The 24949-nt window shown below is 52.8% G+C and overlaps 10 protein-coding genes across 10 annotated transcripts; 4 read left to right on the top strand and 6 right to left on the bottom strand.

Moving 5' to 3' along the window:
- Window positions 1–520: 520 nt before the first annotated feature.
- COCMIDRAFT_90640 (uncharacterized protein) lies at window positions 521–808 on the bottom strand (the record flags this gene model as incomplete). Its single annotated transcript, XM_007688098.1, has 1 exon — window positions 521–808. A coding segment is annotated over one exon (288 nt), but the record flags the coding sequence as incomplete, so codon positions are not given.
- Window positions 809–815: 7 nt separating this feature from the next.
- Window positions 816–1274, bottom strand: COCMIDRAFT_24873 (uncharacterized protein; the record flags this gene model as incomplete). Its single annotated transcript, XM_007688052.1, has 1 exon — window positions 816–1274. The coding sequence occupies one exon, from the start codon at window positions 1272–1274 to the stop codon at window positions 816–818; it is 459 nt and encodes a 152-aa protein (XP_007686242.1).
- Window positions 1275–2286: 1012 nt separating this feature from the next.
- COCMIDRAFT_3814 (uncharacterized protein) lies at window positions 2287–3928 on the top strand (the record flags this gene model as incomplete). The annotated part of the gene is made up of 2 exons (XM_007688039.1): window positions 2287–2297; window positions 2359–3928. The coding sequence occupies 2 exons, from the start codon at window positions 2287–2289 to the stop codon at window positions 3926–3928; spliced, it is 1581 nt and encodes a 526-aa protein (XP_007686229.1).
- A 1365-nt stretch (window positions 3929–5293) lies between these two features.
- Window positions 5294–7407, bottom strand: COCMIDRAFT_90785 (uncharacterized protein; the record flags this gene model as incomplete). The annotated part of the gene is made up of 2 exons (XM_007688097.1): window positions 5294–7232; window positions 7289–7407. 2 exons carry the CDS (start codon window positions 7405–7407, stop codon window positions 5294–5296), a joined length of 2058 nt encoding a protein of 685 aa, XP_007686287.1.
- Window positions 7408–7917: 510 nt separating this feature from the next.
- COCMIDRAFT_90771 (uncharacterized protein) lies at window positions 7918–8434 on the bottom strand (the record flags this gene model as incomplete). The annotated part of the gene is made up of 2 exons (XM_007688096.1): window positions 7918–8000; window positions 8062–8434. The coding sequence occupies 2 exons, from the start codon at window positions 8432–8434 to the stop codon at window positions 7918–7920; spliced, it is 456 nt and encodes a 151-aa protein (XP_007686286.1).
- A 328-nt stretch (window positions 8435–8762) lies between these two features.
- Window positions 8763–10460, bottom strand: COCMIDRAFT_90700 (uncharacterized protein; the record flags this gene model as incomplete). The annotated part of the gene is made up of 1 exon (XM_007688095.1): window positions 8763–10460. The coding sequence occupies one exon, from the start codon at window positions 10458–10460 to the stop codon at window positions 8763–8765; it is 1698 nt and encodes a 565-aa protein (XP_007686285.1).
- Window positions 10461–11006: 546 nt separating this feature from the next.
- COCMIDRAFT_3810 (uncharacterized protein) lies at window positions 11007–11769 on the top strand (the record flags this gene model as incomplete). The annotated part of the gene is made up of 2 exons (XM_007688038.1): window positions 11007–11348; window positions 11419–11769. 2 exons carry the CDS (start codon window positions 11007–11009, stop codon window positions 11767–11769), a joined length of 693 nt encoding a protein of 230 aa, XP_007686228.1.
- Window positions 11770–15286: 3517 nt separating this feature from the next.
- On the bottom strand, window positions 15287–17683 carry COCMIDRAFT_90696 (uncharacterized protein; the record flags this gene model as incomplete). Its single annotated transcript, XM_007688094.1, has 5 exons — window positions 15287–15521; window positions 15587–15670; window positions 15776–17302; window positions 17369–17468; window positions 17545–17683. 5 exons carry the CDS (start codon window positions 17681–17683, stop codon window positions 15287–15289), a joined length of 2085 nt encoding a protein of 694 aa, XP_007686284.1.
- A 225-nt stretch (window positions 17684–17908) lies between these two features.
- On the top strand, window positions 17909–19232 carry COCMIDRAFT_35243 (uncharacterized protein; the record flags this gene model as incomplete). The annotated part of the gene is made up of 3 exons (XM_007688064.1): window positions 17909–18430; window positions 18866–19023; window positions 19067–19232. 3 exons carry the CDS (start codon window positions 17909–17911, stop codon window positions 19230–19232), a joined length of 846 nt encoding a protein of 281 aa, XP_007686254.1.
- Window positions 19233–23128: 3896 nt separating this feature from the next.
- Window positions 23129–24635, top strand: COCMIDRAFT_90681 (uncharacterized protein; the record flags this gene model as incomplete). The annotated part of the gene is made up of 2 exons (XM_007688093.1): window positions 23129–23443; window positions 23742–24635. The coding sequence occupies 2 exons, from the start codon at window positions 23129–23131 to the stop codon at window positions 24633–24635; spliced, it is 1209 nt and encodes a 402-aa protein (XP_007686283.1).
- Window positions 24636–24949: the final 314 nt, after the last annotated feature.

Below are 24949 nucleotides of genomic sequence, written 5' to 3'. Positions count from 1 at the left end.
TCGTATTTGATCCACCCCGCGCGCGGTTGGGATCCGACTCTGGGGTAAAACGAGACTCGCTACTCTTAGTGCGGCAGATGATGTTGAAACGTCATGATTGAGGGGTTTGTGTAGTTGTTAGGCTAAACAAGTAGTTTGGTTACGGGTGGCGGCAAGGCAAGGCAAGCAAGGTGCCATGGCAACAAGTGCACCTCAGGCGAGGGCAGCGCGGCAAGTTTGGTGTTGCAGAGTAAGAGGGTGGCTTATCGGATAGGGCGACAGGCGTGGTTGGAGGGTTTGGAGGGTTTGGCGGGCACCGCATGGGCCATGTCTTGGACCTGCCACATGGGTAAAGTGTAGTGTACCTAGGTAGGTGTAGGGACATAGAAAGACCCGGTTGGTTGGATATGTCGTCGGAGGAAGAGGCGTGTGATTGAAAGAAGTGCGACAAGAAGCTTTGCGTGGGCAGTGGGGCGTAAGCATGTGGAGACGATTGGTGATTGTGACATTGCGGGGGTGTGCGTCTGTTATCTATCTGACATTATCCACTGCGACTGCGACTGCGCACTCGACATGGTCGCTCGACCTGGCAGCTCGCGGCAGAGAGGTGTGTGTGTGTGTGCGTGTGTGCACATGTGTCCAAGTGGCCGGATGATGAGCACAGGCGATTTAGGACAACATCATGGGCCATGGATGACCATGGAGGAGAAAGACAATTTAGCTGGGCCCCTAATGGAAATTTCAATGGGCATTGAAGATCTAGCGCACCGCCAGTGCACGGGCTGCATGAAGCGGGATAAGGCGTGGGCTGCATTGCGATGAGGATTCCAGGTTGATTAGCTTGTTATGCTGAACAGGCATGCGTGCCAAACAGGCGCACGTAAGACGGGGTCGATGTGGGCGTGGCTGTGGCTGTGAGAGGCAGCCCATTGGTGCCGGCGTGGCGGATAGTTTGGCATGATGATATTATTTTTTTCCTTGTTGCAAGCGCAAGTGGTCTGTGGCGAAGGCGCGGTGAAAATGCCCCGATGGGAGGATTGCTTAGTGCTCGAGTAGGTAGAGGTAGCTAGTTGGCAAGCAAGTGCAAGCAGCAGCAGGTCATGTTGTACACCGCCTAGGGCAGCGGGCCAATATGCAGCTTGCGACGGGGGGCGTAAGTGGGACAAGGAGCTAGAAGCGAGTGGCTTCGGCAAAGGCTCTTGTTGGCGCGCGCGCGACAGGGCACCGACATTGCTGAAACAAGGACTACACGTACGGTCGGACGAACGATGCGGAGAGCGGGAGGGATTAGCCATGGTGAAGGGCTGCTAACAAGGGACAAAGGGCGGGTGGTGTGAAAAGGAGTACGCAAGTAGCGCAGCCTCTTGGGCAGAAGGGGAGGGGGTATACGCATACGTGTATGTGTGTGTGTGTGTGCGTGTGTGGTATGTGTGTAGTGTGTGGCTGCGGTAATAGGGTTGCGGCAGCGCTCGCTCTATTAATGGAAATAACAGACATGTCGGGGCAATTTTCCAACGTCGGTCGGCGGTTTGGTAGAGGCAGAAGCAGAAGCAGAAGCAGAAGCAGGCTGGCCTTGGCTTGGTACATGTGTGGCCATGTACTGTAATGTAATGTACTGGCTGGTTGGTACTTACTGTATACATGTGTATCCATCTAAACTATATGTATGTGTGGCCTGTATGCAGCGGGTACACCACGCCACTACTGTATAGCATGCACGCTACATGACGACAAGATTGGCAGACAACCAACTGCTCCCGCCACCACTACCACTGCCGCAACAACATCAACAATAACAACAACATTTATCAACAACCCATAACAACACCACTGCATCCTTTGATCCCATCCATCCATCCTCCCTCCCTCCCCCACGCTCCCCCCCCCCTTTCTGCTCCTCCGCCCCGACATTGCTGCGGCTAGTGGGTTTGAAGCGGCGGCCAGAATTGCGCACTCAACGCCCGCCAGACAGCCCAGGGCCATCCTGGTCGAGCCTGGTCTTGGCGCACCGGCACCCCTTAACGTCACCTTCGATTCCGTTTTCTCGACTCCCAATTCAAGCTCCTGCCAACCCTTACCCTTTGGCACGCCTTCTCACACCACACTCGTTCACTCAAGGGAAACACGCCCGCCAGCCCACCAGCGCAGAGCGCACCCGTCCGCTCCTTTGCTGCTGCTGAGCCTGCTCCACCACCACCGCACTTATACTCTCCCGCTCCCGCTCCCGCTCCCGCTGCCCTTCTCTCTCCTTCTCCCTCCCTCCCTTCCACCCGCTTCCACCCACACACACATATCCACCCACCCACCATGGCACAACAGTACGGCCCCCTTCCCTGCCCCTCCTGCCCCCCTGCGCCCGCATGGCTAACACCGTCCTAGAATCACGTCGTCCTTGAAGGACTTCTGGCACACAATGACTTCGTATGACCGACATGCCTCACACGACTCACCCTATCGGACCGGCCGCCACATCCCCATCCCCCAGAGCCGTCACGCCGCCCTCACCTCCATCACCGCCAGCGGCGCAGAGTCCCGCACCGATCTTGACTCGCCCTACCAGCACGACGAGCTTGCTACCAGCAATGGCTTCATTGGCTCCCCCAAGGGCCCCATGTCCCCCAGCTCCCCCTACTCTCCCGGCATGCGTAGCTCTCTCAGCCGCCAGGCCACATTGGACTCGGACAGCTTCGACAAAGGCGCCAATGGTCAGATCCAAATGCAGGACTTCAACGAGGGCCTACCTCCCCCACCGCCTGTCTCCCACTCATGGAGGCGCATTGACCGCTGGGCCGAGGACAACTTCACAGAGCTGTTTGACAACATGTGCGAAGGATGCACATCCAACGACGTCAACGAGCTAGAGCACGAGCTCGACGCTACCCTCCCCATGGACGTGCGCGAGTCTCTTCAAATCCACGATGGCCAGGAGCGCGGCGGTCTCCCCACCGGCGTCTTCTTCGGCCTCATGCTGCTCGATTGTGAGGAAATTGTCATGGAGTGGAGGAACTGGCGCAAGGTCGCCGACGAGTACCTGACCACAAAGGTCGACTACTCGTCACCCCAAATCCCCGTCAAGGCCTTTGCCGGCTCGTCCACTACGCCGCCCGTCGCCCAAGTGCAGAGCACCACGAATCCTCTGTGGCGACAAGACCTGCTCGCTCGCCAAGACTCGCAACCGCCAAACGCCATACAAAAGGCCTACGCCCACCCTGCCTGGATTCCTCTTGCCCGTGACTGGGGAGGCAACTACCTCGCTGTCGACCTCGCCCCTGGTCCCAATGGCACATGGGGACAAATCATCATCTTTGGCCGTGACTACGACCGTAAATACGTCGTTGCACGCTCATGGGGCGCACTTTTAGCCATGGTAGCAGATGATTTTGCTTCCAAGGACGTGCACCTAGATGAGGAGACCTCCGAGTTGAAGCTCCTAATCTTCAAGCGCCAGAATGTCGAGCCTCCCTATCTCGAGGTTCTCCGCTGGCGATGCGATCAAAAGTACGGTCGCCGACCACCTAACAAGAAACGCCCAACAAGTGGTCTGCGCGTTAATCCAAACGCCCCGGGCATGGTCGTTCCTAGTAGCACAGCGAGCAGCCCCTACCACAGCCCTGTGATTGGCCCTGAAGATCGTGGTCGCAGCCCTCACCGTCTTTCGAAGCCGCCAAAAGGTGTCAGTCCACGCGGTAAACTCTCTAGCCCCTTGGCCCGTGTGGCCGAGGAACACCCCCAACCGGTCCGTGTGAATACAAATCTCGACACCAAGGCTAGCGTCCCCACCGAGAACCTCATTTCCGTCGATACTCCGAGACCGAGCGACGAGCTCTCGCAACCTCGCAACAGCCTAGGCAGCGACAAAGAGAACAAGGACACAAAGAGGACATCTTCATCATTAAAGAGTCCTACTGCCGTAGCAGAACCAGAAGGGCTGAAGAATGTCGAGATATAACAATCTCGCAGCAATCGATTCTCTCTCTCCAAACCATACTTCCCATTGACGATCTACTATTAGAAAGAACCGGCTGGATACCTGGCAGTCCAATACACATGACAGGAGTGCAGGCGTAGCATGGAGTATGATTCATCGCAAATTTGCCTTGTGATGACTGCTCGGCGTATTGACAACATTTCCCATTCTCCAAATCAAACGGCGTTTTTTTTTTCAACAATGCAAATCTATTGTTTTTTCTTCTTCTTCTTCTTCTTCTTCTTCTTCTCTTCTACTTCTCTTCCCAGCACACACGGCCGCACCCGAACGTCTTGGGAGGTAATCATTTCCCGCAATCTCGCAGACTCTTTGTCTACTGGCCGTTACCAAATGCACACAAAACACAAGCCGTAAACCAAGCACCACCACCAAAGCATGTCCCCGTTAATCCTGCTCCTTAGCAATCCCGCATATCACTTGCTTTGGGCTTCAACTTCTCATCTGCGCACACCAAACTTGTAACAACAACATGTTTTTCAACTTCTTCTTCTTCTCCTTCTTCAGCTCATAGCGCTGCGATGCTTGTCAATCTGGGCAGCAAAACTTATCTTTTTTTTCTCTTCTTCTTTTTTTTCTAATCTTCTTCCTTTACAGACAATGAGTAGTCGTGGCTTGGTATCGTATTCGTCGGGGGTCTTACAGGGCTGAACAAAATACACTCATGTCCTGGAATGGGGAGGAATGTTTGGTTTTGGAGTAGTGGAACATATGAGTAAGGGAGGGATGAAACTTTTTTTGTGCTCTTCTTCTTTACCATGTGGGCTCTGAACACCCTCCTGTACACGTCAAGGAGGAAGAAGAGGCTTTGATAGCTTTATTTTTTTTCTTCTTATCTTCGCTTCACTTCTCTGTTCCTTGGGTGTGCGTGTTGGGGGGGTTGAAATAGAGTTATCGGACAAAGACGGCGGGGGGGGGGGGTTTGGGTGGTGGTAGTAGTGGGGGTGGGGTAGTTGTAGAAGAAAAATGCATGGGAAATATTCACTCGTTAGAATCTATTCTTGCTATGCAGTGTGATTTGCTATATTGCTGGACGTTTTTGCCATTATCGTTGTAGTCATGCCAAGTACTTGGAATGACCAACACAAGCCAGTGCCTCCCAACATCTTACTCGTCTTTACTCGTTCACTTCTACAAGGCCAAAATAAACATCAGCAAAGCGTAACAAGTAACACTTTTTCTTCTAGAACCTAGGAACGGTTCCACCTCGCTTGTAGTTATCAAAACAGTAGTCGGATATCTTCCAGTGATACAACTACAAATACAATAAACCCCCCTTCCAACCAACCAACCAACCAACCAACCCCCACACACACTCGCTACGCCTTGTCAAAAAAACCCCTTATGCTTCTCCTTCCTCGCCTCAATCTCCTCCCTCTCCCTCCTCTCCCTCTCCCCCCTCCCAACCCCCTTAACAAACTGCAGCAACCTCAACGCCCCCGTTGGCGTAACCCCCTCGACGCGTCTGGCCATGCCTACACTCTCCGGTCTCGCCGCCTCCAGCGCACGCTTCTCCTCGAAACTAAGACCGAAAATAGCTTCGTAGTCGAGATCGAGGGGTAGGGTTAGTTTCTCGTCTTTGAGCCAGCGGGCTTGGGAGGCGGACTGGTAAGCGACATAAGGGGCGTATGTGGCTTCGATGTGGACGCGGTGGCGGATATGTGAGGGGAAAGTGTGGATTTGAGGGAGTAAAGGGGAGAGAGAGTCGGGGGTTGTGTTGGGGAGGCGCAGGAGGTCGTAGGCGGAGCGTTTGGAGCTGTCGTTTCGGACGGCGAAGCCGTGTTTGGTCCAATCGGACCAGCCCATTGTTTTGGATTGGAGGAGCGAGGTTAGAGTGGCGATTTGCGAGGCCGAATCGGAGAAGGCGCGCCAGCGGGTTTCGCTGATTATGCCGGCGGCGTGGCCGAGGGGCGTGAGGCGGGAGTCGGCGTTGTCGGCGCGGGCAGACATGCGGTATTCAGAGCGGGAGGTGAACATGCGGTAGGGCTCTGATACGCCTTTTGTGATGAGGTCGTCTATCATGATGCCAATGTAGCCGTCTGCTCGGGTTAGGATGAGGGGGTCTTTGCCTAGGCTTTTGAGGCCTGCGTTGATGCCAGCGATTACGCCTTGACCGGCGGCTTCTTCATAGCCTGTTGTTCCGTTGATCTGGCCGGCTAGGAAGAGGCCGGAGATGTTCTTTGTCTCTAGCGTGGAGCGTAGATGTCGTGGGTCGACATAGTCGTATTCGACGCCGTAGCCAGGTTGTAGCATAGTTACGTTCTCTAGGCCCTTGATGGTCTTGAGCATAGTGTTCTGGACGTCTGCGGGAACAGTACAGGAAATTCCGTTTGGATAGATAATGTCATTGTCGAAGCCTTCGGGTTCCAGCCAGACGATATGTGACGACTTGTCAGCAAAGCGTATGACTTTTGATTCCAACGATGGACAGTATCGCGGGCCTTTGACAGTTTCTCGGATGTGTATCGACTTGTCGAGATTTTTTCGTATTACATCGTGTGTTGCTTCGTTTGTTCGTGTCTCGTGATTCAGTAGTTGATTCTCCACCTGTACGCGATCGTTCAGATAACTGAATGGCGTTGGCGGATTATCTCCTTCTTGGGCCTCCAGAACCTTGTAGTTGATCGTCTTTCCGTCTAACCGTGGTGGTGTCCCCGTCTTTAGCCTTCCCAGTGTAAAACCGGCTTCTCTCAAACTCTTGCTTAGTCCAAATGTTGCAGCCTCACCCATGCGCCCAGACGGATATGCTTCGAGCCCAATGTGTATCTCTCCGCCCAGAAACGTACCAGTGGTGATTACCACGTTTCCTGTTGGTATGATTTCGCCACTCTCCAGTCTAACACCCGTAATCTTGCCATATGTTCCCTTGGAGCCCTCCTCCTGCGTCCGATCCACAATGATATCTGCTACACTCCCCTCCACTACACTTAGACCCTTGTACGACAACATTTCGTCCTTCATGTATTTCTTATACAGTGCCCTGTCGATCTGCGCTCGTGGCCCCCATACTGCAGGTCCCTTCTTCCTGTTCAATACCCTAAACTGTACACCGGCTTTGTCTACTATCCGACCCACTACACCGTCCAGAGCATCAATCTCGCGGAGCATAGTGCCCTTGCCGATTCCGCCAAAGGAAGGATTGCATGAACACACACCGAGGTTCTCGACCGATGGCGTTACGAGGGCTGTTCGGGCACCGGCGCGTGCTGCTGCTGCCGAGGCTTCGCAGCCTGCATGGCCGCCGCCAATGACTATTACATCGTATGGCCTAGGATATGGTCAGAGGTGGGTAATTAGTGGGGTAATGAGGGTGCAGCGACATACCTTTCAGCGGATGAGACCGTCGCAAATGTTCGATAACTTCGATTGAGGCGTCTCACCGACCGCACGCGAGGCGCATGCCCCCATAGCTGACGCGCTGGTAGGGGTATAATTCGTTGCATATTGGAGAAGTGTGTTGTTGGAGACTCGTTGTTGCGCCACAAAAAAGTTGAGGCGGCCTCTCGGAGGTCTTCGTTCGCCGCATTTTGTGTCTGTGCTCAGGCGGGTAGGTACATAGTAGTAGCTTGAGAATAATTACTGAAGTGGCGTTGACACTGGTAAACGAGCATGTAAAACAAGTTCATGGCTGCCGCCTGTTTTCAAAATCATGGGCAGGGCGAATCAATGTATTGCAAGGAAAAAGGTATCATTCGGAAAGCATTGTCGCCAGCCGCTTTGAGCGGAGAGATCATACAGTAGAAACGTTCAGACAATATTCATACAGTCTGCTATCCTGTATCAAGATTCGGCAAACAATTCGTACAGCGGCTTGCAAAGGCTGTCGCCATTACTGTTTGCAACTGCGTGTGCATTGACCTTGCCACGCCGCCCTCTTTCAGTCAGCCTCCGAATTTTAAGACATGTTGCGCAAAGTGATGTTGATTCTACATGAGAATTGGAGCCGTGCATGTCTAGCCGGAAGCCTCATGGATGAGACCCTCATCGTTGGTATCAGGCTCGTCGCTACGGGCGCGCGACAGCACGTCAAAGTTGCCTAGCAGAATTGTTAGCAACGACTCCCATCCTAGCATTAATTCTCGTGGCAAAAAACGTACGGGCGACCAAGCTCAAGTTGCTCTTCTTGTTTCCCTCGCTATCGAGATATGTCTCCATGCGCGCATCAGCGTCGACATAGAGCAGCGAGCCCTTGGGCACATTCATCAAGAAATCTTTCTGTGCGCCCTGGACAAAGCTAGCAATCCGGAACCAACTGGTCTTTTTTTCTTCGCCCTTGCCGTAGTTGGTGCCAACCACATAGCGCACCAATGTTCGGTCTCCAGAAATGGTGACCTCCTCAGGCGCAACTCCCAGGCGGCCGACAACAGTCATACGGGCAACTTGCGAGGGGCGAGTGGAAGAGAAGCTGCGTGTGAAGGCGGCAGTGGCGGGCTGTGCGCGCACGGCAGTGCGGATGGTGGAGGTGAACATCTTCGCCGGTAGTGGGAATTGTCGAATTGGAGAGATTGTCTGGGTTGTCAGGTAGTTGGCGGCGAAGTTTATGTCAGTGGTTGTTCGGATGCAAGAGAGTGGGGTTGTTTGCTGACGAGAGGGGCGCGACGTGGACGCGGTTGTGCGACAAAACCAGACTTTGCTGTTTTGGGCTTGGGCCATAACCAGTTGCAATAATTCAACGCTACCCTGCGAGCATACAAGGTTGACATATCAAGACTAGTCGCCCAATGGATTGAAACATCGTACGCGTATCTGTTTTATTGGGCTGACCCCAGCCATGCAACTGGGTATCGCATTGCTTCCATTACCGCTTGACCCTTTTGCTATCTCTCTCTTCTTCGCTATCGTAATCTTTGTAGATGCCTACTGGCTGTGTCTTCTCCCATGCACCCGTGAAGATGGCCTTTTCACCTTCTTTTGGCGCATACTTGAGCAGCGCTTCTCTGGGGTCCTCGTCCCTCATATCACTTCCCACAATCTGCTCCATAACATACTTCTGATCAGGCGTAGACTTGGCAAACGGTGTCGTAGCGGGAATATGCGGCCTTCTGGGATCTCTGCTCTTGCCTGACGCTGTAAGGCCAATAGTAGGATGGCGCGCTGAAAAGGATGCCGCGTTACCGGATGGATCGTGGGCCTCGCCTGCCATACCGAGCGGGTCCATGTCTACTGTGAGGGACGGGTCGTCATCAACATGTCGCTTCTTCGGCTTTTTGCTCAGGATGGTGAGAGCGCCAGCGTTGGATAGCTTGGGATTGAAGAGGATGGTTGTTTGGCCATTGGCTGAACCGGTGAGGATTTGGTTGAGCTTCGGATGCCAGTTCACCGTGACTAGAGGAGAGCCTGGTGTTACAGGCGTAACGAGCTCTGGGCGAAGCGTCGCTGGGTTGAGGATATGTAGATGGCCAGTTCCAGATCCTGTAATTATGCTTTGCATGTTCGGTGCGAACTGAATGTTCGATGTGGGGAATTGTGACGAGGTAGAAAGGTGTGATGTCGTGTTCAGAGGTGTCTTGAACTTCCTTGTGTCCCATAACTTGATTGTGTCGTCGCCGCCTCTTGTGACCACCAACCTCCCGTCTGCACTAATATCAATTCCGCTCGTCCAAGTGTCTCTCGTATGCGCATCCTTGATTTCAGCCGTAGGACGATGGTATGGTCCTTCACCACCCCACATAACTAGACTCCCATCAAGGGCTGCCGAAACCAGCATACTGCTTCCTCCTTCGGCTGCCGCGCCCCATGCAATGGCCGTCATTCTGGTCATACCCGCGCTGCCAGCAGCTCTGGATTTGTACACAATGACCTCCTCCTGCTTCATCCTCTTGTTGACATCCCATATCCGCACTGTGCTGTCCGTACCTGCTGTAGCAAAACGATCGCGATTCGTCGGGTGCCATACGCCGCTGGTAACCTCTGCCGTGTGTCCCTTTGTATTGTGCTTGTCTCTCAGATACATGTCACCCTTGACGAACTCCGATATGAGATCTCCATCCCGGCTGAAAAGCCTCGGTTGTGATGTCGCGGTTATGCAGAGGAACTGTCCTCCAAACTGTGGACCAAATAGGACCTGGTGTATCGAATGCGACTCGGCTGTCTGCGATGGCTTGGTGGTGAATGGGTCGACGGTTTTGAACGCGCGAATCGTACTAGGAGTGAGCGCACTCAGGTCGTGAAGCTTGAGCATGCAGTCATTACTGCCAGTCACCAACCGCGTGCCAGAGGGATCGAGGGCAATTGTCGTAACTGCGCGATCATGCGTTTTGATAATCAGTTCGTGCGACACAGGGAACTCATCTTCCTCGTCGCTCATATCGCTGTCGTCATCGGAGTCTTTGTCATCGTCTGATCCGTCATCTTTCTTCGCTAGTTTGCTCTCGTCGACAACCTTCCGGCGTGCGCGTTCGATCTGGGCGTCAACGTCTACAGAGCCATCTTTTTTCCCAAACTGACTGGGCATGTACTGCTGGAGAGCATCGTTTTCATCCGCGGAGAAATCCATTATCGCTCTGTCAGCACAATAAGCAGAAGCTGTGTGGTTATCTTAAGCTGAACCAGTTGTGAGAAAGTTCTAGGCGGAGAATGCAGTATGACGCGCCGCACTAGCATAGCGCGCCCGGGTGATTGTGGGTCCAACAACCACCCGGTTTGGAAACATGCCTCATATCGACGTTACATCAACTCTTTGCATGAGACTTAGAAACATCGTAGCATATAACTTGTGTCACATATTCACAGTAGCACGCAATTGAAGAGGATGTAGAACTGCCGACAAAGCTCTTGAGATACAGGATCAGTTCTAGGGATCTTACTGCATGAGGCGACCCAGTCCAGTACGCCTTGTCTATCGATCGTTTGCATACAACCAGCCAATAGCCATCCAGTAGTAATGAAGTCATTCGGAACTAGCGATGTTTTGTCAGATCACAGGTGTATAGCCTCGGGATTGCTTGGAAGGCTGCTGGTATAAAGCCGTAGCATTGTCAGACGTGCTCGCTATTATCATTACTTGAAGCAGCACACTTTGAACTTGTATAACATTTCCGTCATGGCACGTACACTTATCGTATTCGGAGCTGGTCCTGGCATCGGTAACAATGTGGCTGCGGAATTCGCTTCCAAGGGCATCAACCATGTCATTCTCCTCTCCCGTAACACAGAACGACTACAGAATGAGGATGCGCCTTTTGTTTTGAAAGGCAACTCTTCGGTCAAAGTTGATACTCTACGTATCGATCTTGCAGATCTCGAATCGATTCCTGGGGTACTCAAGGAGCTTGATAGCCTGACCGAGGGTGAGGATGTTGAAGTCATCTTCTTCAACGCGGCGCGCATCAAGCCAGGCGAAGTCCTGGGCGTGGGTGTTGAAGAAATCGAGGAGGACTTCAAGGTAGGATCTCCTTCTCCTACATGCTCATTCACATGACGTATCACGTAGTATCCACTGACCACCGCCACAGACAACCAATCTATCTCTCTACGTAATTTCACAACATTACATTCCCAAGCTCCAGGCCCTCGCCAAATCTAATACCTCTCTCAAGCCTGCTCTTTTTGTCACAAGCAGCCATCTGCCCTGGGATCCCATTCCGCAGCTTCTTTCACTGAGTCTGGTCAAGGCTGCGCAGAAGAACATGGTGGATAGCTTCCGTCGCTACTTCGGTGACAGTGGTATTCATTTTGGCTTGATTCATGTCGAAGGAACTGTAGCTCCTGAGAACAAAGTACTGAATCCTGGAACAATCGCTAAGAGGACAGTGTCATTTTGGGAGAGCGGAAAGGGCGAATGCATTAATATCAGAGAGGAGTGATATGCTGTTGATTAGAGAGGACTTGGATGCTATGTTACTGATTGAAATCAGATGTTCAGCTCAGTTTGTTGTTCCATAGCAGCCAGAACAGAGAACTGTGGTTTACGGAGGTTACGGCCATCCTCTCAACCATTCGATTTACGAAAACCAAGCATTGATACACCCTATCTATAAAGCACTCTTGGTATATAGTTACACGCCATTTGGCTTGAAAGAATAATGATACGTCCGACCGCAGTCACTGCATGGCATGCCAGTGAGGTGCTGGTAGTCGTGTATGAGTTATGTAGCTTTAATGACAAAGGAACTAGCATATACATGATCCTTACATATCCCAGGTAGATTTTGTTGAATAAGCAATGTGAACTCTCAGTATTACGAATATGGAATATGGTAAACGTGTAATTGTATACGCGGGCTCGTATAAAGGCGATGCGAATAAGCGCTCACTTTTCCAACCGTCATCATAAACGTCTTCTCAGGGATTGTAGACTAGGAAATCTTTTGCTGAAAAGTTAATCTTTTACATAAGCTTATGATAGCATTACCAATGAAATGACCAAACATACGATCTACACCCTCCCGGGGCACTCCCTGAAGCTCGCTTCTGTATCACTTCTCTATCCTCGATTATGAGTTCACACTGTAGTTTGATCGACCGAACAATAAGTCCATACGAATTTCAATATGGCAAGCAACCCTTGACTTTTTCTATGGTCAAAAGTCTAGAGAAGCCAAACAGCACATTCAAGTATACACACCCTCATCCACGAACAAGCGAAGGAACAAGCAGCGAACAAACAAACAAACGTACAGCAGAGCGCGCGAACGTAAAATTAGAACAAGAAGACGAAAAGAAAACCTCATAAAAGAATACATTAAATGCTACCATCACCCATCTCGATCGCGATCCCATCCAACATTCAATCGCGATCGAAAGGCACAATCCCGATCTGACGGCGCAATGCAAGCAGCTATCCCTTTCAGTATTCCTTCTTTGACCTTCCCTGCATCCCTTATCCTTTTTGCATACGACCTTCCTTTTCCCGCAGTCGCACGCGCGCGCGGCGCTCAACCTCCCGTCCGTTTATCGCGAGCTCGGCACCAGGCACACCCGCACCCCGGCCCCCGCTCTAACCGGAGCCATGGCGATGAAGCAAACGCCCCAAATATACCTGAAACAACCCAACCTCGTAAACCTGTGCTGTTCCTGTACGTGACCAGCAACCCCCCTCTCCAATCTGCAGTCTCGTCTCCACACCAAGGCCCCCTCCGAACCGCGTGCACAATAAATCTTCAAGCACGGGCATGTCACCGTCGGCGAGAAAAAAAAAACCTACTCCAACATTCTAGACTCCCCTCCCCACAAGGCCCCCCAAAAGCCACTATCATCTCATGTAAGATAAGCCCGCCTGCACCCCCGAAGGGCGCACAATTGCGCAACCAAACGCATAGCTCAAAAGTGTAAAGTAAAATAACGAGCAGCCCCAAAAGCAAGCCAGTCCACAAAAGCAAAGTCAGGCTCAATTTTAAAAACACGAAAAAAGGCGTGTGTGTCAGCATATGGTAATCAAAGGGCGAGCAGAAGTCGCAACCAAACAATAATGACGATGACGACGACTTTTGTGCAACGGAGAAAACCGCCAGCAAGCTTTATCGTTTCTCCTCTTTTGCCAAAATACAACGTGAAGCAAAGTGTTTGACACGAACACTTTGAAATCCAACCCACACTGCACAAGCACGTTCATTCGTACGGGGAGATACATAGTAGTAAAACAATGAACGGGCAAACATACTTACTTACCTGCCCCACCCCCCCCCGTATGCGCAAGTACACACAGACATCATCAAAGGCCGATCAAACACCTTTCCCCCCTCCCCCCAAGAAAAAAAACCCACCCGCTCGCACATAAAAATCTCAAACACACGGCACTTGCGGGTTCATCGGCACAACCGGCTCAACGCCCGCGCACCCACGGGCTTTCCCAAGCCTCCCCCCACCACCCCAGCCGAAAAGGCAAAAAAACGTGGCCAGAGACCGGGGTGTATGAGGGGGGGATATGAAAAAAAGCAAGCAAGAAAGGTAAACTGTTGCGGTGCAGAGCCGGTGAGATGTAACGGGATTGTGAAACACAAGGGTGGGTGGGCGGCGCTGGCCGGGCTCCGAGGGGTGGGTTGCGGTAATCTTGGCTGGGGAGGTAAGTAGCTGAGAGAGTACAGAGTAGAGAGTAGAGAGAGAGCGGGGTATGAGGCTAGAAGAGGAAGGAAGGAAGGTAGAATCTAGATTCCACAGAAATCTCGTGTGTGTGTAGATACTGTGTAGTAGAAAGGGGGAGAGACGATTTTGGAAAAAAATGGTGACTTTTGCACACAGCCTTTCCACAAATCGAGTCATCGTGGTTTAAACCCCCCCTTCTCTTCGGCTTTTGAACATAACGGGCTACATGAGAGAGAGAGATGGAAGATGAGCGGGGTAACACCGCGCGTGCCGTCCAAGCAGCTATATCGAATGCAGCATCAAAGATAACCAAGATTTGAAGGGATAAATGAAAAGAAATAAAATCCACGTGGGTGATAAGACAATGACGGACGAAGGAAGGAAGGAAGTAAGGATACAAGGAGATTTGACTCTTTCCCCCAAGACCTTCCCCCCCCCTCCCACCCCCGCGCGAACAAAATGAGGTGCTCATCAAACTAGGGAAATTCACGCAAACCACACAGTCAAAGGAAACAGACAAGGAGCAACGGAAGGTAATGAACAAATTTCTGAATTTTTTTGGTCTATGCATTTGAGTAAGAGTGTAAAATGACTCCAAGTATTAAGCGTCGATACAACGCACACAGGAATGTAACACGACATATTTCCATGGAGAAAGAAACAACGTGTGAAGTGTAAATGTGTGTATAATGTGTCTTTGCAACAACGACAACAAGCTAAATGGCTTTCCCTTTCCCCCCAAAAAAACACCCCCATGACTTTTGCAAGCAAAACAATGCCGCCAAACAGCTAGGATATGTTTTTCCCACAACCAACAAGAAAAGAGAAAGAGCGCTCTGGCAGGATTTGGATGCGACAGGCAGAGAAAGATCGAAGAAAGGAAGATGTGTAAAATAACAGGAAGAATCAACAAAGACGTGGATAAAACAATGAGACTTTGAAAAGCAGAAGAGAAGAAAAAAGGGTACTCATGTTCGTAGTTGTCATGACCAAGCCTAAACAAGCCAATATCCGGTGACAAAGACCGTCCGTTTGCTCAAACGGCTGGAAGAGAGATAGAAAAAGAGAAAACAGGATGGGATGCAATGCAGCACTTTATGCCCCAACACAAGACAGACTTCGGTCTAGCAGATTAAAACACAAAGTCGGAAGAGAAGATGTGAACAGAAAAAACAAAAATACAAACAAAGAGGTATCCTTCTAGATCGCTGCGCCTTGACTACGCCGAGATGCTCATTTCACGTGTGTAACGTCGTGAGGGGTCTGTCTGTTGGTGGTGATGGCGGAAACGGTGCCTACTCAGTAGTGGCTGCCCGCCATCAAGCCATGTTGTGGCGGCGCCATGGTCATGCCGAGGCCGGGACCAGGAATGTCGTTGATTGAGTGAGACAGGCCAGAGAGGTAGTCGTTGCCAGATTCAGGCGACAGATCGTCCTCGAGCGACTGAAGGTGGTCATCCTCGCCTTCCAGGTCTTCGTCCTGGTAATCGCTCAGCGGCTCGCCGTCAGCGCGGGGCTCGTGTGTGCGACGATGTCTAATTAACTAAATTAGCCTTTTTACTTGTTTGATTGGGTGTTTGCTAGCGAGGAGATAACGTACTGGGCAAGGTTGTCTGAGCGTGAGAAAGCCTTGTTGCACAACGGGCAAACGTATGGTCGTTCTTGAGTGTGGGTACGCACGTGCCTAAGCGCCGAGGGTCAGCGTCTATGCAAAACAACAAAAATAGTGGGGCAAGGAACAACGTGGTGAAACACGAGGGAGAGAAAACAGGAAATTGCGCGCGCTTACCTCTTGAGGTGTTCTAATCTCTTGAAGAGACGGCCACATGTGGGGATCGGGCACGAGTGCGACTTTTGTGGATATGGACCAATCTCCATCATGGTGGCACTTCGGGCGCGCCTGTAGATGGGGCCGCCAGCGCCAGCGGTACGAGCGATGGCGCTGTGCTGCAGAGGGCTCTCAAACAGCTCGCCGTTGACCAGGTTGTTGAGGTCGTCGTGCTGTAGAGGAGCTGACTGGGGCTCAGTGTCCTCCTCGACAGTGTTGAGTGGGGTTCCTTGACGAGACATGTCAAAGGCTGGCTTGGACTCTGGCATCTGAGGAGGAGCATAGCTCGCGCCGTTTGCACTGTTGGGCGAGTTGTGTGTGCTCTCGTCGACCTCAGCTAGGGGAACAACTGAGCTTGACATTGACCGCCTCAAGTCACTGGGGCGGTGGACTTGGTGGGCACCGGCACCGGAAGCAGTGACGGCAGCAGCAATGCCGGCAGACAGGGAAGAGCGCCTCCTCCGTTGCTTGTAGGTAGGCGAGCCCTCAATGACTGAGTAGACGTTGCCAGGAGCAAACGGCCTTGAAACACCGGGATAACCAGGGCCTATCAAATTCGATGGGGGAAGGTTCATCAGCGGGTTGAAGGTGTTGGGAGCTGGAAGGTCTGGGATGGCACTGTAGAGACCAGTGTCCTCGTTCGCAATATATGCGGGCTCGGCACCAAGGCCAATCTGGTGTTGAGGAGGAGTCAATGGCTCAAAGGACATGCCGCGAGTGCTGTAGTCCTCGTAGTGAGAAGAGACAAATGAAGGCGCGGGCGAGTACTCCATGTATGCAGGCATGGAGCTGTGCCGTTGGTGAATCTGCGACAGAGGAATGCCGTTGCGGTCGTACTGGAAAGACTGGCTCATCTCGCGTTGCTCTCTGCTCTTTACAATGTTGTTTGGCATTGAAGGAGGCATTGACATTTGCTGGTGGTAATGCGCCATTGGGTCCTCGGCGTGCATTGGCTGCTGCATCGAGGGCATCGACTGCTGGACGGGCACCATTGTTGGTGGGGGCATGGATTCCATGCTGCGCATGTCGGGCGATGTGGTGGGGTAGGAGGGCTGAACGTTGTTGTTGAAAGAAGAAGAGTTTGTTTGTTGGGCCTTGGTGAGCTGCTCGAAAAGCGATTGTGATGAATCAAACTCAAAGGAAAGGGCGGGCTCGCTGACGGCCATGGTGGTGGCCTCTTGGCCCATCTTCTCGCGCTTCAGGTCGCGCTCAAGCGCATCGAGGAAGAGGCGGTCATGTGGCACGCTGTACCAGTAAAAGACCTTTTGCTTCTTTTGGGTGCGGATGCAGTTGTTCTTGTACAGAAAGTCGAGGAATGCGCTCTTTGGCTCCTCAAGGGAGGCGTCTGTGCCGGACTTGAGGTTGCGCAGATCTGAGAAGATGCCCTCTTCGAACTTTTTCGAGTTCTTGACGGGGCGGCCAAAAGCCTGGAATCTGAATGATAGACATCTTACAATGTCGGTACCGGAAATGTGAAAGAGGTTGTTCCTGCAGAGCGCGGCGGGGTTAGAAGATGCGGGGTGCAGGTGCAAATGTAGGTGGCGGCAGACTTACCAGAGAACGCACGAGACGTACTCGCCGGTGGGGAGCAGGAAGCGGCGAATGTACTGGTCGGGTTGCCAGTCTACAGGAGCGGAAATGAGAAAGTACTTGACTGTGGTGCAGGTGGCGTGTCAGTTTGTGATGGGCGCGCGCGCAGGCGGGGGGAGAGATGCAGTGGGTACACATACGGTTGTCGACCTGCTGCAGGGCAACGACAGAGTCTGGGGGCAGGCTCTGTTGGGCGTCCTGATCGAGTAAGAAGGTCTCGGGTGCGACGGAGCGTGCCTGGGGCGGCGGCATCTGGGCATGGTGGGCGGATGGATACATGGCGGGCTGCAACACCTTTGGGTCTTGTGTTGAGTGGTTTGAGGGAGCCAACGTCAGAGGGCTTGTGCGGGAGGAGCAGCACGTGGAATGGGTCGTCGAGGACCTGCCAGGAGTTGAAAACGAAAGAGTGTCAGGCTATGTTTAAAAGGAGTAGACAATAAAACGCGTGAACGTGAGGCGGATAATAAAAACGTGAGGAACCTGCCTCAGATAGCAGTCTCGAGGATGACCACGAAGGGACGGCGTTGGGAGGGGGATGCGAAACGCAAATCTGAGGGGGCAGCGGCAGCTTTAGGTGTCGGAGGGCGAGTGAAACAGGAGCCTAGTCGTCTCACATTGATCTATTTCCGCACGCCAGCCAGCAGGGCGGCCTGTGCGCGTAGCGCGGCCAATTGGGGCTCCGAGGGCCCCGCTCACGCCCTCCTTGGCGAACAGGGATCATGGCGACTCGTGGGCCGGGAGGCATGTGCGCCCTGGCCTGGCCCGCCGATGCCCTCGCATGCCCATGGGCCGCTGTGCGAGGCCATGCCATTCCCTTTGCATGCATGCCACGGCCTCCCATGGGTCGGCCTATGCCTACTCCTACCTACTTACCTACTACTTGCTCGATGGATCATGGATGCACCGGGTGGGGTCCTGCTTGGGCCTGCTTGGACCTGCTGGGTCTACTGGCTTCCTGTCTTGCGTCAGTCCTACCAGTCCTGTGATCATCAACACCCACCCGGCCACATGCTACTACGTATGTACGTACATGAACGTACATACCTACTCACCTACACCCAATACAGGAAAGAACCCCCCCTGCCGTTTCTCGGATGCCGCCTTCCTATACTACAATGTCACACACACTCACTCACTCACTCACTCACATACCTACACACTACTAGTATTTCCTCTGCTATCAGCGGGTCTCACCCATCCATCCATCCATTTCATCACCCACCACCCCACTCCCTTTTCTTTGCATAACCGCTCGTCCCATCCCACCTTGCTCTCTCGCCTTGCCTTGCTTCCTGCGACACGATTATTTTTCTTCTTGCCGCTCCTTGCCGTGGCCGGCACACTCGCCCTATGCCGCTCGTTGCGACTATCCTGTACCACCACCACTACACTACTCATACACTCGTATTCACTCTCCCACTGCCCGCTACACACACTACTTTCCCTCGCTCTACCTACTAGTCCGCTTTGCTGCAAGCTAGCCCTCTGATCTGCATGTACCAAACACGCGCCCTCCCTTTCCCCATTCTCGGCATGTGCCAGCCTGCTTGGACCGCCCACTCCAACTGCGTACTACTGCTGCAGGTACATCACACCTGCACTCTTGCTCAATCGCCCTCGTCTGTGCGTCACGGCCAGTCGCAGCAAGAGTACGCTACCCAGCCTCGCTGCAACTCCTCTCTGCTCACCACTATCTCGATCCACGGCCGCTTTCCTGTCCCTCTCGTACCTACATCCGCACCCACCCCAACTACACTACACCACACACAGCCAGATGCACACCAACACCACAAATCAACCCTGCGGCCGTGGTTTGATCTTCATCTGAAACAGCGCCCTGAGCCTGCTGCGCGGGAGCGCCCATGGCCTTTTTTGCAAATCTCTTGATGCCCACGTTGCCCTGTCCAAATGCTCTGCCCTCCACCTGTCCCCATCCCCATGCCTATCCCTATCCCCATCATCCCCCGTCCATGCACTCAATTGATCAGATTGCCTCGCTGCCTCGATGGACGTGGGCTCTTGTCGTCCATACAAGCCCGGCACGCCGTCTGCCACAGCATGCAAGCTCGCTGCTCGGCGTGACGCTTTGCCCGCTCGCCAGTCGGGTGTGGGAGCGGTTTCAGGATTTCTTTTGGGCTAGCCGACATGAGCCGTCGGCGCATGCGATTGGTCGGGGAACTAGTCGCTCGCCTTTGCTCGTCTTTGCCCGCCTCGGCCGCATGCCCTGCTGTGTGCAAGCGCTGCCCGCTTTGGGACAACATGGATGCCCGTTGCTCTCGATATTCATGCAATCACTACGCCCTGATGTCACTGGCTGACCGTTCCCATCTCATGCCAGCCCGCTGCCCTCTTACTCTGGCTTACCCTGCCTTCCCCTACCCTCCACTCGCCCTTCGCCCCCCCCCAAGAAAACGGTGGGGAATTCTGCTACGCAACTAGTAACTCTGCTGCTGTGCGTCCGCCTTCCGCCCGTGTCCGCTCATAGGTGTACTGTACACACCTAGACCTAGACGTCTCTCTCTCCTCCAATTCACCCGTCACCAACTACTTGCTGGGATGCTAATAACTCGCCGCCACCCAATCTTGCACACATTCGCAATCACGCCAGACAGCGTCCATGCTTCTTGACCGCCATCATCACCTCGCCTTGTTTCTCACCCCCTCTCCGACACATGGCCGGCTCCCTATATCACACGCCCGTCCATTCAATATTGGCTTTGGGTAGTAAGTAAACATGGGCGCACGTTTCCGCACACGCTTGCGCCCGCCAGTGGGACTTGCAGTGCCGCTGCCGAAAACAATTTCCCGCCCTTCCATCTTTTTCTCAGCTAGTCATGATACACTTGTCGGAGCAACCAGCCATTTCGGCTGGTGTGAGATTTGTACCTGCGTTAGCGGTCCTCGAGGTTGCATTTCTGAAACCTATTGGCCCTTAGGCCGACTGCCGAAACGGGTGACGAGCTGCCGCTCAAAAGCGGGCGGGCTGGCCTCGCTAACACCTCCCTCTTGCAAAATGACATGATGGCAACGTCGCCCCATGACCTTAATGTTTCTTGATATAGTCCGCCAACCACTCGGACGCACGTGGCCCAACGTATGCTCCACTGCCACCATTCGGGTTCTCTCTCAACCACCGCAAGAGGCCTAGATGCCATGATTCACGTTCTTCTGTGCACACCAAACGCTATATCAAGTCTATCCGCTTTCGGCCAGACGTTAGCCTTGGGGTCAACCGCCATCGTTGGGCGACTGGGTTCACAAACCCAAAGCAGCCCACGAGGCTGGCACCTCTAGCCGTTTGCCAGCCACAATCTGCATTCGCAATTCCCCTTTTCTGTCCCTGCCTCTGCATGTCAACGTGAACGCGAACGTGGGCGCGCCCCATGCCTCCCCCCGACCAGTTCGCACGAATACGGAGGGGGGAGGTAAATACGACAAACTGCAGCCCACCCATCACCCCCATCAACCCCCCATCGCCGTTGATCTTTGCCCGCCACCGGTTTACGGCAGGCGTGACGAGCATTGCCATTATTCATACATCCACATGCGCACTGCCAGCAGAGACCCTGTAGCCGATGCTGCGTCGTTTGCGCCCTCTTGGTAGTCGTTTTCGTCGTCGATCTGCCATCCGTGTATCAGATATTGAGGGTCTGTATCAGACTGCCGCCAGTTTCATCTCCATCACCCACTTGGACAAGAGGTCTGGTCCATCAAAGCAACGTAATCGTTGTTGCATTTTCCCATCACAAGACTACCCGACGGGTACACTCCCGGGCTGATCTTGAAGATCATCTTCGAGAAATCCGGGGCGTTCCTTTTTCGTGTTGATGCTTCGGCCGACGTCCAAACACTACATGTCTTGCATAGCCATTGCTCAAGCGAGCACGCTCGCGCTCGCCTGTCCAGATCGCGAGTCTTGCCCGCTCCAGTAACAACCCTTCTTCTTCTGGAACGTTTCCACGTCCGTTCAGCTGCTGAGTTTGATCTAACGCATTGTAATTGCGCCATCGATGCCGACAACATCATGCTGGTGACTTTTAAAGTTCCTTAGTGGACTCAATGGTCGACTAAACCAAGCCAAGTGACCAACTCGTCGTTAGTCCCTTCTTTATGCGGAAATCATGACACATGGACGACCAAAACCCTAATTCTAATGCTAAGCGACTGCAACTACTCGTAGCCAAAGGCGGCCCGCGAAAAAAGGGCATCGTGTCAGTGCATCGTGTTCCATCAGCCTTGGGGAACAACACTCAGCTTACAAGCTGACCGACCAGAGGCAACGGTACATCTGTTTCAGCTTCGGTCGGGAACAATGGTAGACCGCGAGGCTGACTCTCTGTCTCTGAATACCACCGGTGCTACGTGGTCGAGACACTCTCTGGACGGGTCAACACGGTCTTCCAAATTTCGCGGATCGCGATCATGTGGCATTCCAAATACGGACCACCGTGGATTTTCGGACGTGAGTCGGTGGTGCATTTGGTTGCTCGGTATAGCCCGCGAGGATCAGTAGATCCGGTTCTTGCGACACTTGCGGCCAAATGGCTTTAATCGAGGAATAGGGCATATTGCCGGTGAGTGAGTCCCTCGAACAATGATTCAAGCTTTCAATACTCTCAACTCAGGGGCAATGAAAGAGCCGCCCCACCGTGGAACAATAAGGACAGGCACTCGCAGCTATAGAAGCGGGCAAACCGCCGAACATGACCGCGAAAATGTTGATTGTCGGAAAGGCCATCCGGAAAGAACTCAAGAGAGCAATCACAGTGAACAAACTGTCATGAAACTCTCCGAAATTCGTCGTCAGCAGTGACAATTGTGCAATCATGGGTTTGCTCATCGCCCCAATCAAGCAACAACCACCCGTCCCCAGATTGTGAAATTGGAGACATCTGCATAGGGGTCCAGGTCCATCCCGATCCTACGCACCTGATCGACCCTTGTCGTTGTGATTCCCTCATCCCCCCCCCCAGTCTGGACCCTGCGCAAGTGGGCTGGCGTCGTATCGAGCACACGCTCTTCCCCGTGTACAAGGCCTTGGATTTGTGGCTGCTATCGTCTGCACCAAGGTGACCGCAGTGCGGCCGTAGTGCGACTAGGTGCAATTCCCCGTTCACCAATACAACGATTTGCTTAACCCTAATCTGCCAACTATTGCTACCGGTGGCAAGCCGACGAGTGCATGCAAGAACCACCTATATGTGACTTGTAAATGACTAGGTTCAGTACGTTGACCGGTGTGACACTGATGGGCCGAATCGAGGCTGTACCGTGGACCATTTCAACGGTGGCGGCTGTTCAGCTCTCTTAAGTCCAAACTCCGGCTACATAATCTTGTGTCTAGTGCATATAATTGAGTTCATCTTGCTGGCGGCCTGGATACACCATGGGGAATCTTGTCTACTGCTGAGCAACCTGCAAGGCCAAGGAGAAAACCGCAGGCATTGGGTTGATTCCCGGTCCAAGCCCTAATAGTTGTAATCATCGCCAACGCATGGCTTTGATTTACTCCGATGAGTATGTATATCGCTATCAAATACCTCAGTGTGGAGACGCTTCCGAAAAGGTAGGCACGTACATACCTACATGCAGTATTATGTAGTCCGTTCAACAGCGTCCTGCATGCGGCCACTAGCGCATCTTGGCATGGCTCCCACAGTAGCAACGAAGCCTCGTGCTGAAGCTCTTTGAAGCGACCACGAACCCGCGAATGCTTCCGCATCCATGATCCCCCTATCTACGGCGAGGGCCATATCGCCTTGCCACATCCCTGCAGCTCTCCTACGCACCGCAATTGGCCTAGGAAGTATTTTCCGGCCCGCACATGGTCGGCCCTCTTTGTACCTGGCTGCCTCACGTGCTTCTGGAACCTGGACTCACAACGACGTAAAAAAATACCAGCACCGCAGAGTGGTGAGAGGCCCGGCCTACGGGCAGTGTGGTCAGAGGCATGTTGGTCTGTTTAGCACATCGACAACGCGAAGACTGGGTATCGAGGACAAGGCAAAGGGCCCGTCAGCTTCTCGGAATAATGCAGAGGTAGGTTTGTGTGCGTCCTGACATCATCACTTCTGATGGTTGTCACGATACTTCAAGGGTCGAGAGTCACATGATTCTATCAACAAGGACTTTTTGGCCTGTAACATTCTCTCCAATTCGAAGCAGTAGTCTCCTTGGTTGCTTTCTACATCACTGGCCATTACATAAATTTCACATACCTTTTATTATAATCTTTGTATCCTGTCCAAGTCATTTAATCTACCATCTCAACCTACATCAAACTGCACACCCAGCACTTCAAATCTATAAAGAGAACATCAATACTAACAAGAAATAGCGACATGTTCCATCTATTACGGCATCCACCAAACTCGCATCGACCATCAAATCTACGCTCAAACTCGACAAGCCTCGACATGAACAAATCTACAATCTACCCAACATGCTTACTTTCTCCCGCCTCATAGCAACTCCTGCAGTCGGTTACCTCATCATTCATGACCAGCATCTCTATGCTTTCTCCCTCTTTGTCTACGCCGCCTTTTCCGATCTTCTCGACGGCTGGATCGCCCGCCGCTGGAACTTGCAAACGGTAGTCGGCAGCGTAGTCGACCCCATGGCCGACAAATTCCTCATGACAACATTGGTAACCTGTCTGGCCGTAAACGGAAGTCTACCCATGCCACTAGCCTGCCTCATCCTCGGAAGAGACGTCAGCCTCGCCATCTCGGCGCTCTACTACCGCTATGCCAGCCTGCCAGCACCCAAGACCATGGCGCGCTACTGGGACTTCAGCCTCCCGAGCGCAGAGGTCCACCCCACCACCGTCTCCAAGTTCAACACGTTCCTCCAGCTAAGCTTGCTCGGCACGTTGCTTTGCACAAACTTGCTGCACGACCCCTCGGCCACTTCCTCCGCAGCGGGTGGCTTGCTCTTGTCGATCCAGGACGTTTTGGGCGGTGAGCAAGGCGTCAAGACGCTGGTCCAAGGCGTGTCTGCCATTGTCGCTTCAACAACTATCTACAGCGGCTTAGAGTATACGTGGTCCAAGAAGGCTGTTATAATCCTCGGCGGTGACGAAGCGTTAAAGAGGAAACAGGGCTTCCGCGGTAGAATGATCATGGCAGCTGGTTTCGGTTCTTTCATCTCCCTTGCTGCGTATTTTTGGGTCAATCGCAGGGCTGAGGAGGAAATCAAGGAAAAAGCCAGGAAGAAGTTGGTAAGCTACTAGAAAATGGAAATGAAAATGGAAATGGGGAATGGGGGATAGTAGTAAAAGCAAAATGAGAATGGGATGGGGGATTTAGGGATCTCGATGCCTTTTTCCTTTTTTTCCCTCTCCTTCCCCCGAGGGGTTGTAAAACATGAAAGTTGAAAATGCTAAAGTGTTGCGTTAGTTTGTATATTTAGAATCGCAACACAATCGAGTTTCTCATTCCCTATCACCCCAGAAAAAAAAATAACAATTCCCAATTCATCCCAACACGAATGGGAAAAAAACTTGATTAATCATCCCCCATCCACGTCTTTTTGCTTCCCCCCCCC

This window comes from Bipolaris oryzae (genome assembly GCF_000523455.1).
Source record: "Bipolaris oryzae ATCC 44560 unplaced genomic scaffold scaffold_37, whole genome shotgun sequence".
Taxonomy (NCBI): Eukaryota; Fungi; Ascomycota; class Dothideomycetes; order Pleosporales; family Pleosporaceae; genus Bipolaris; species Bipolaris oryzae.
Note: the sequence above shows the minus strand (reverse complement) of the source record. Positions and strands in the feature narration are given on the sequence as shown.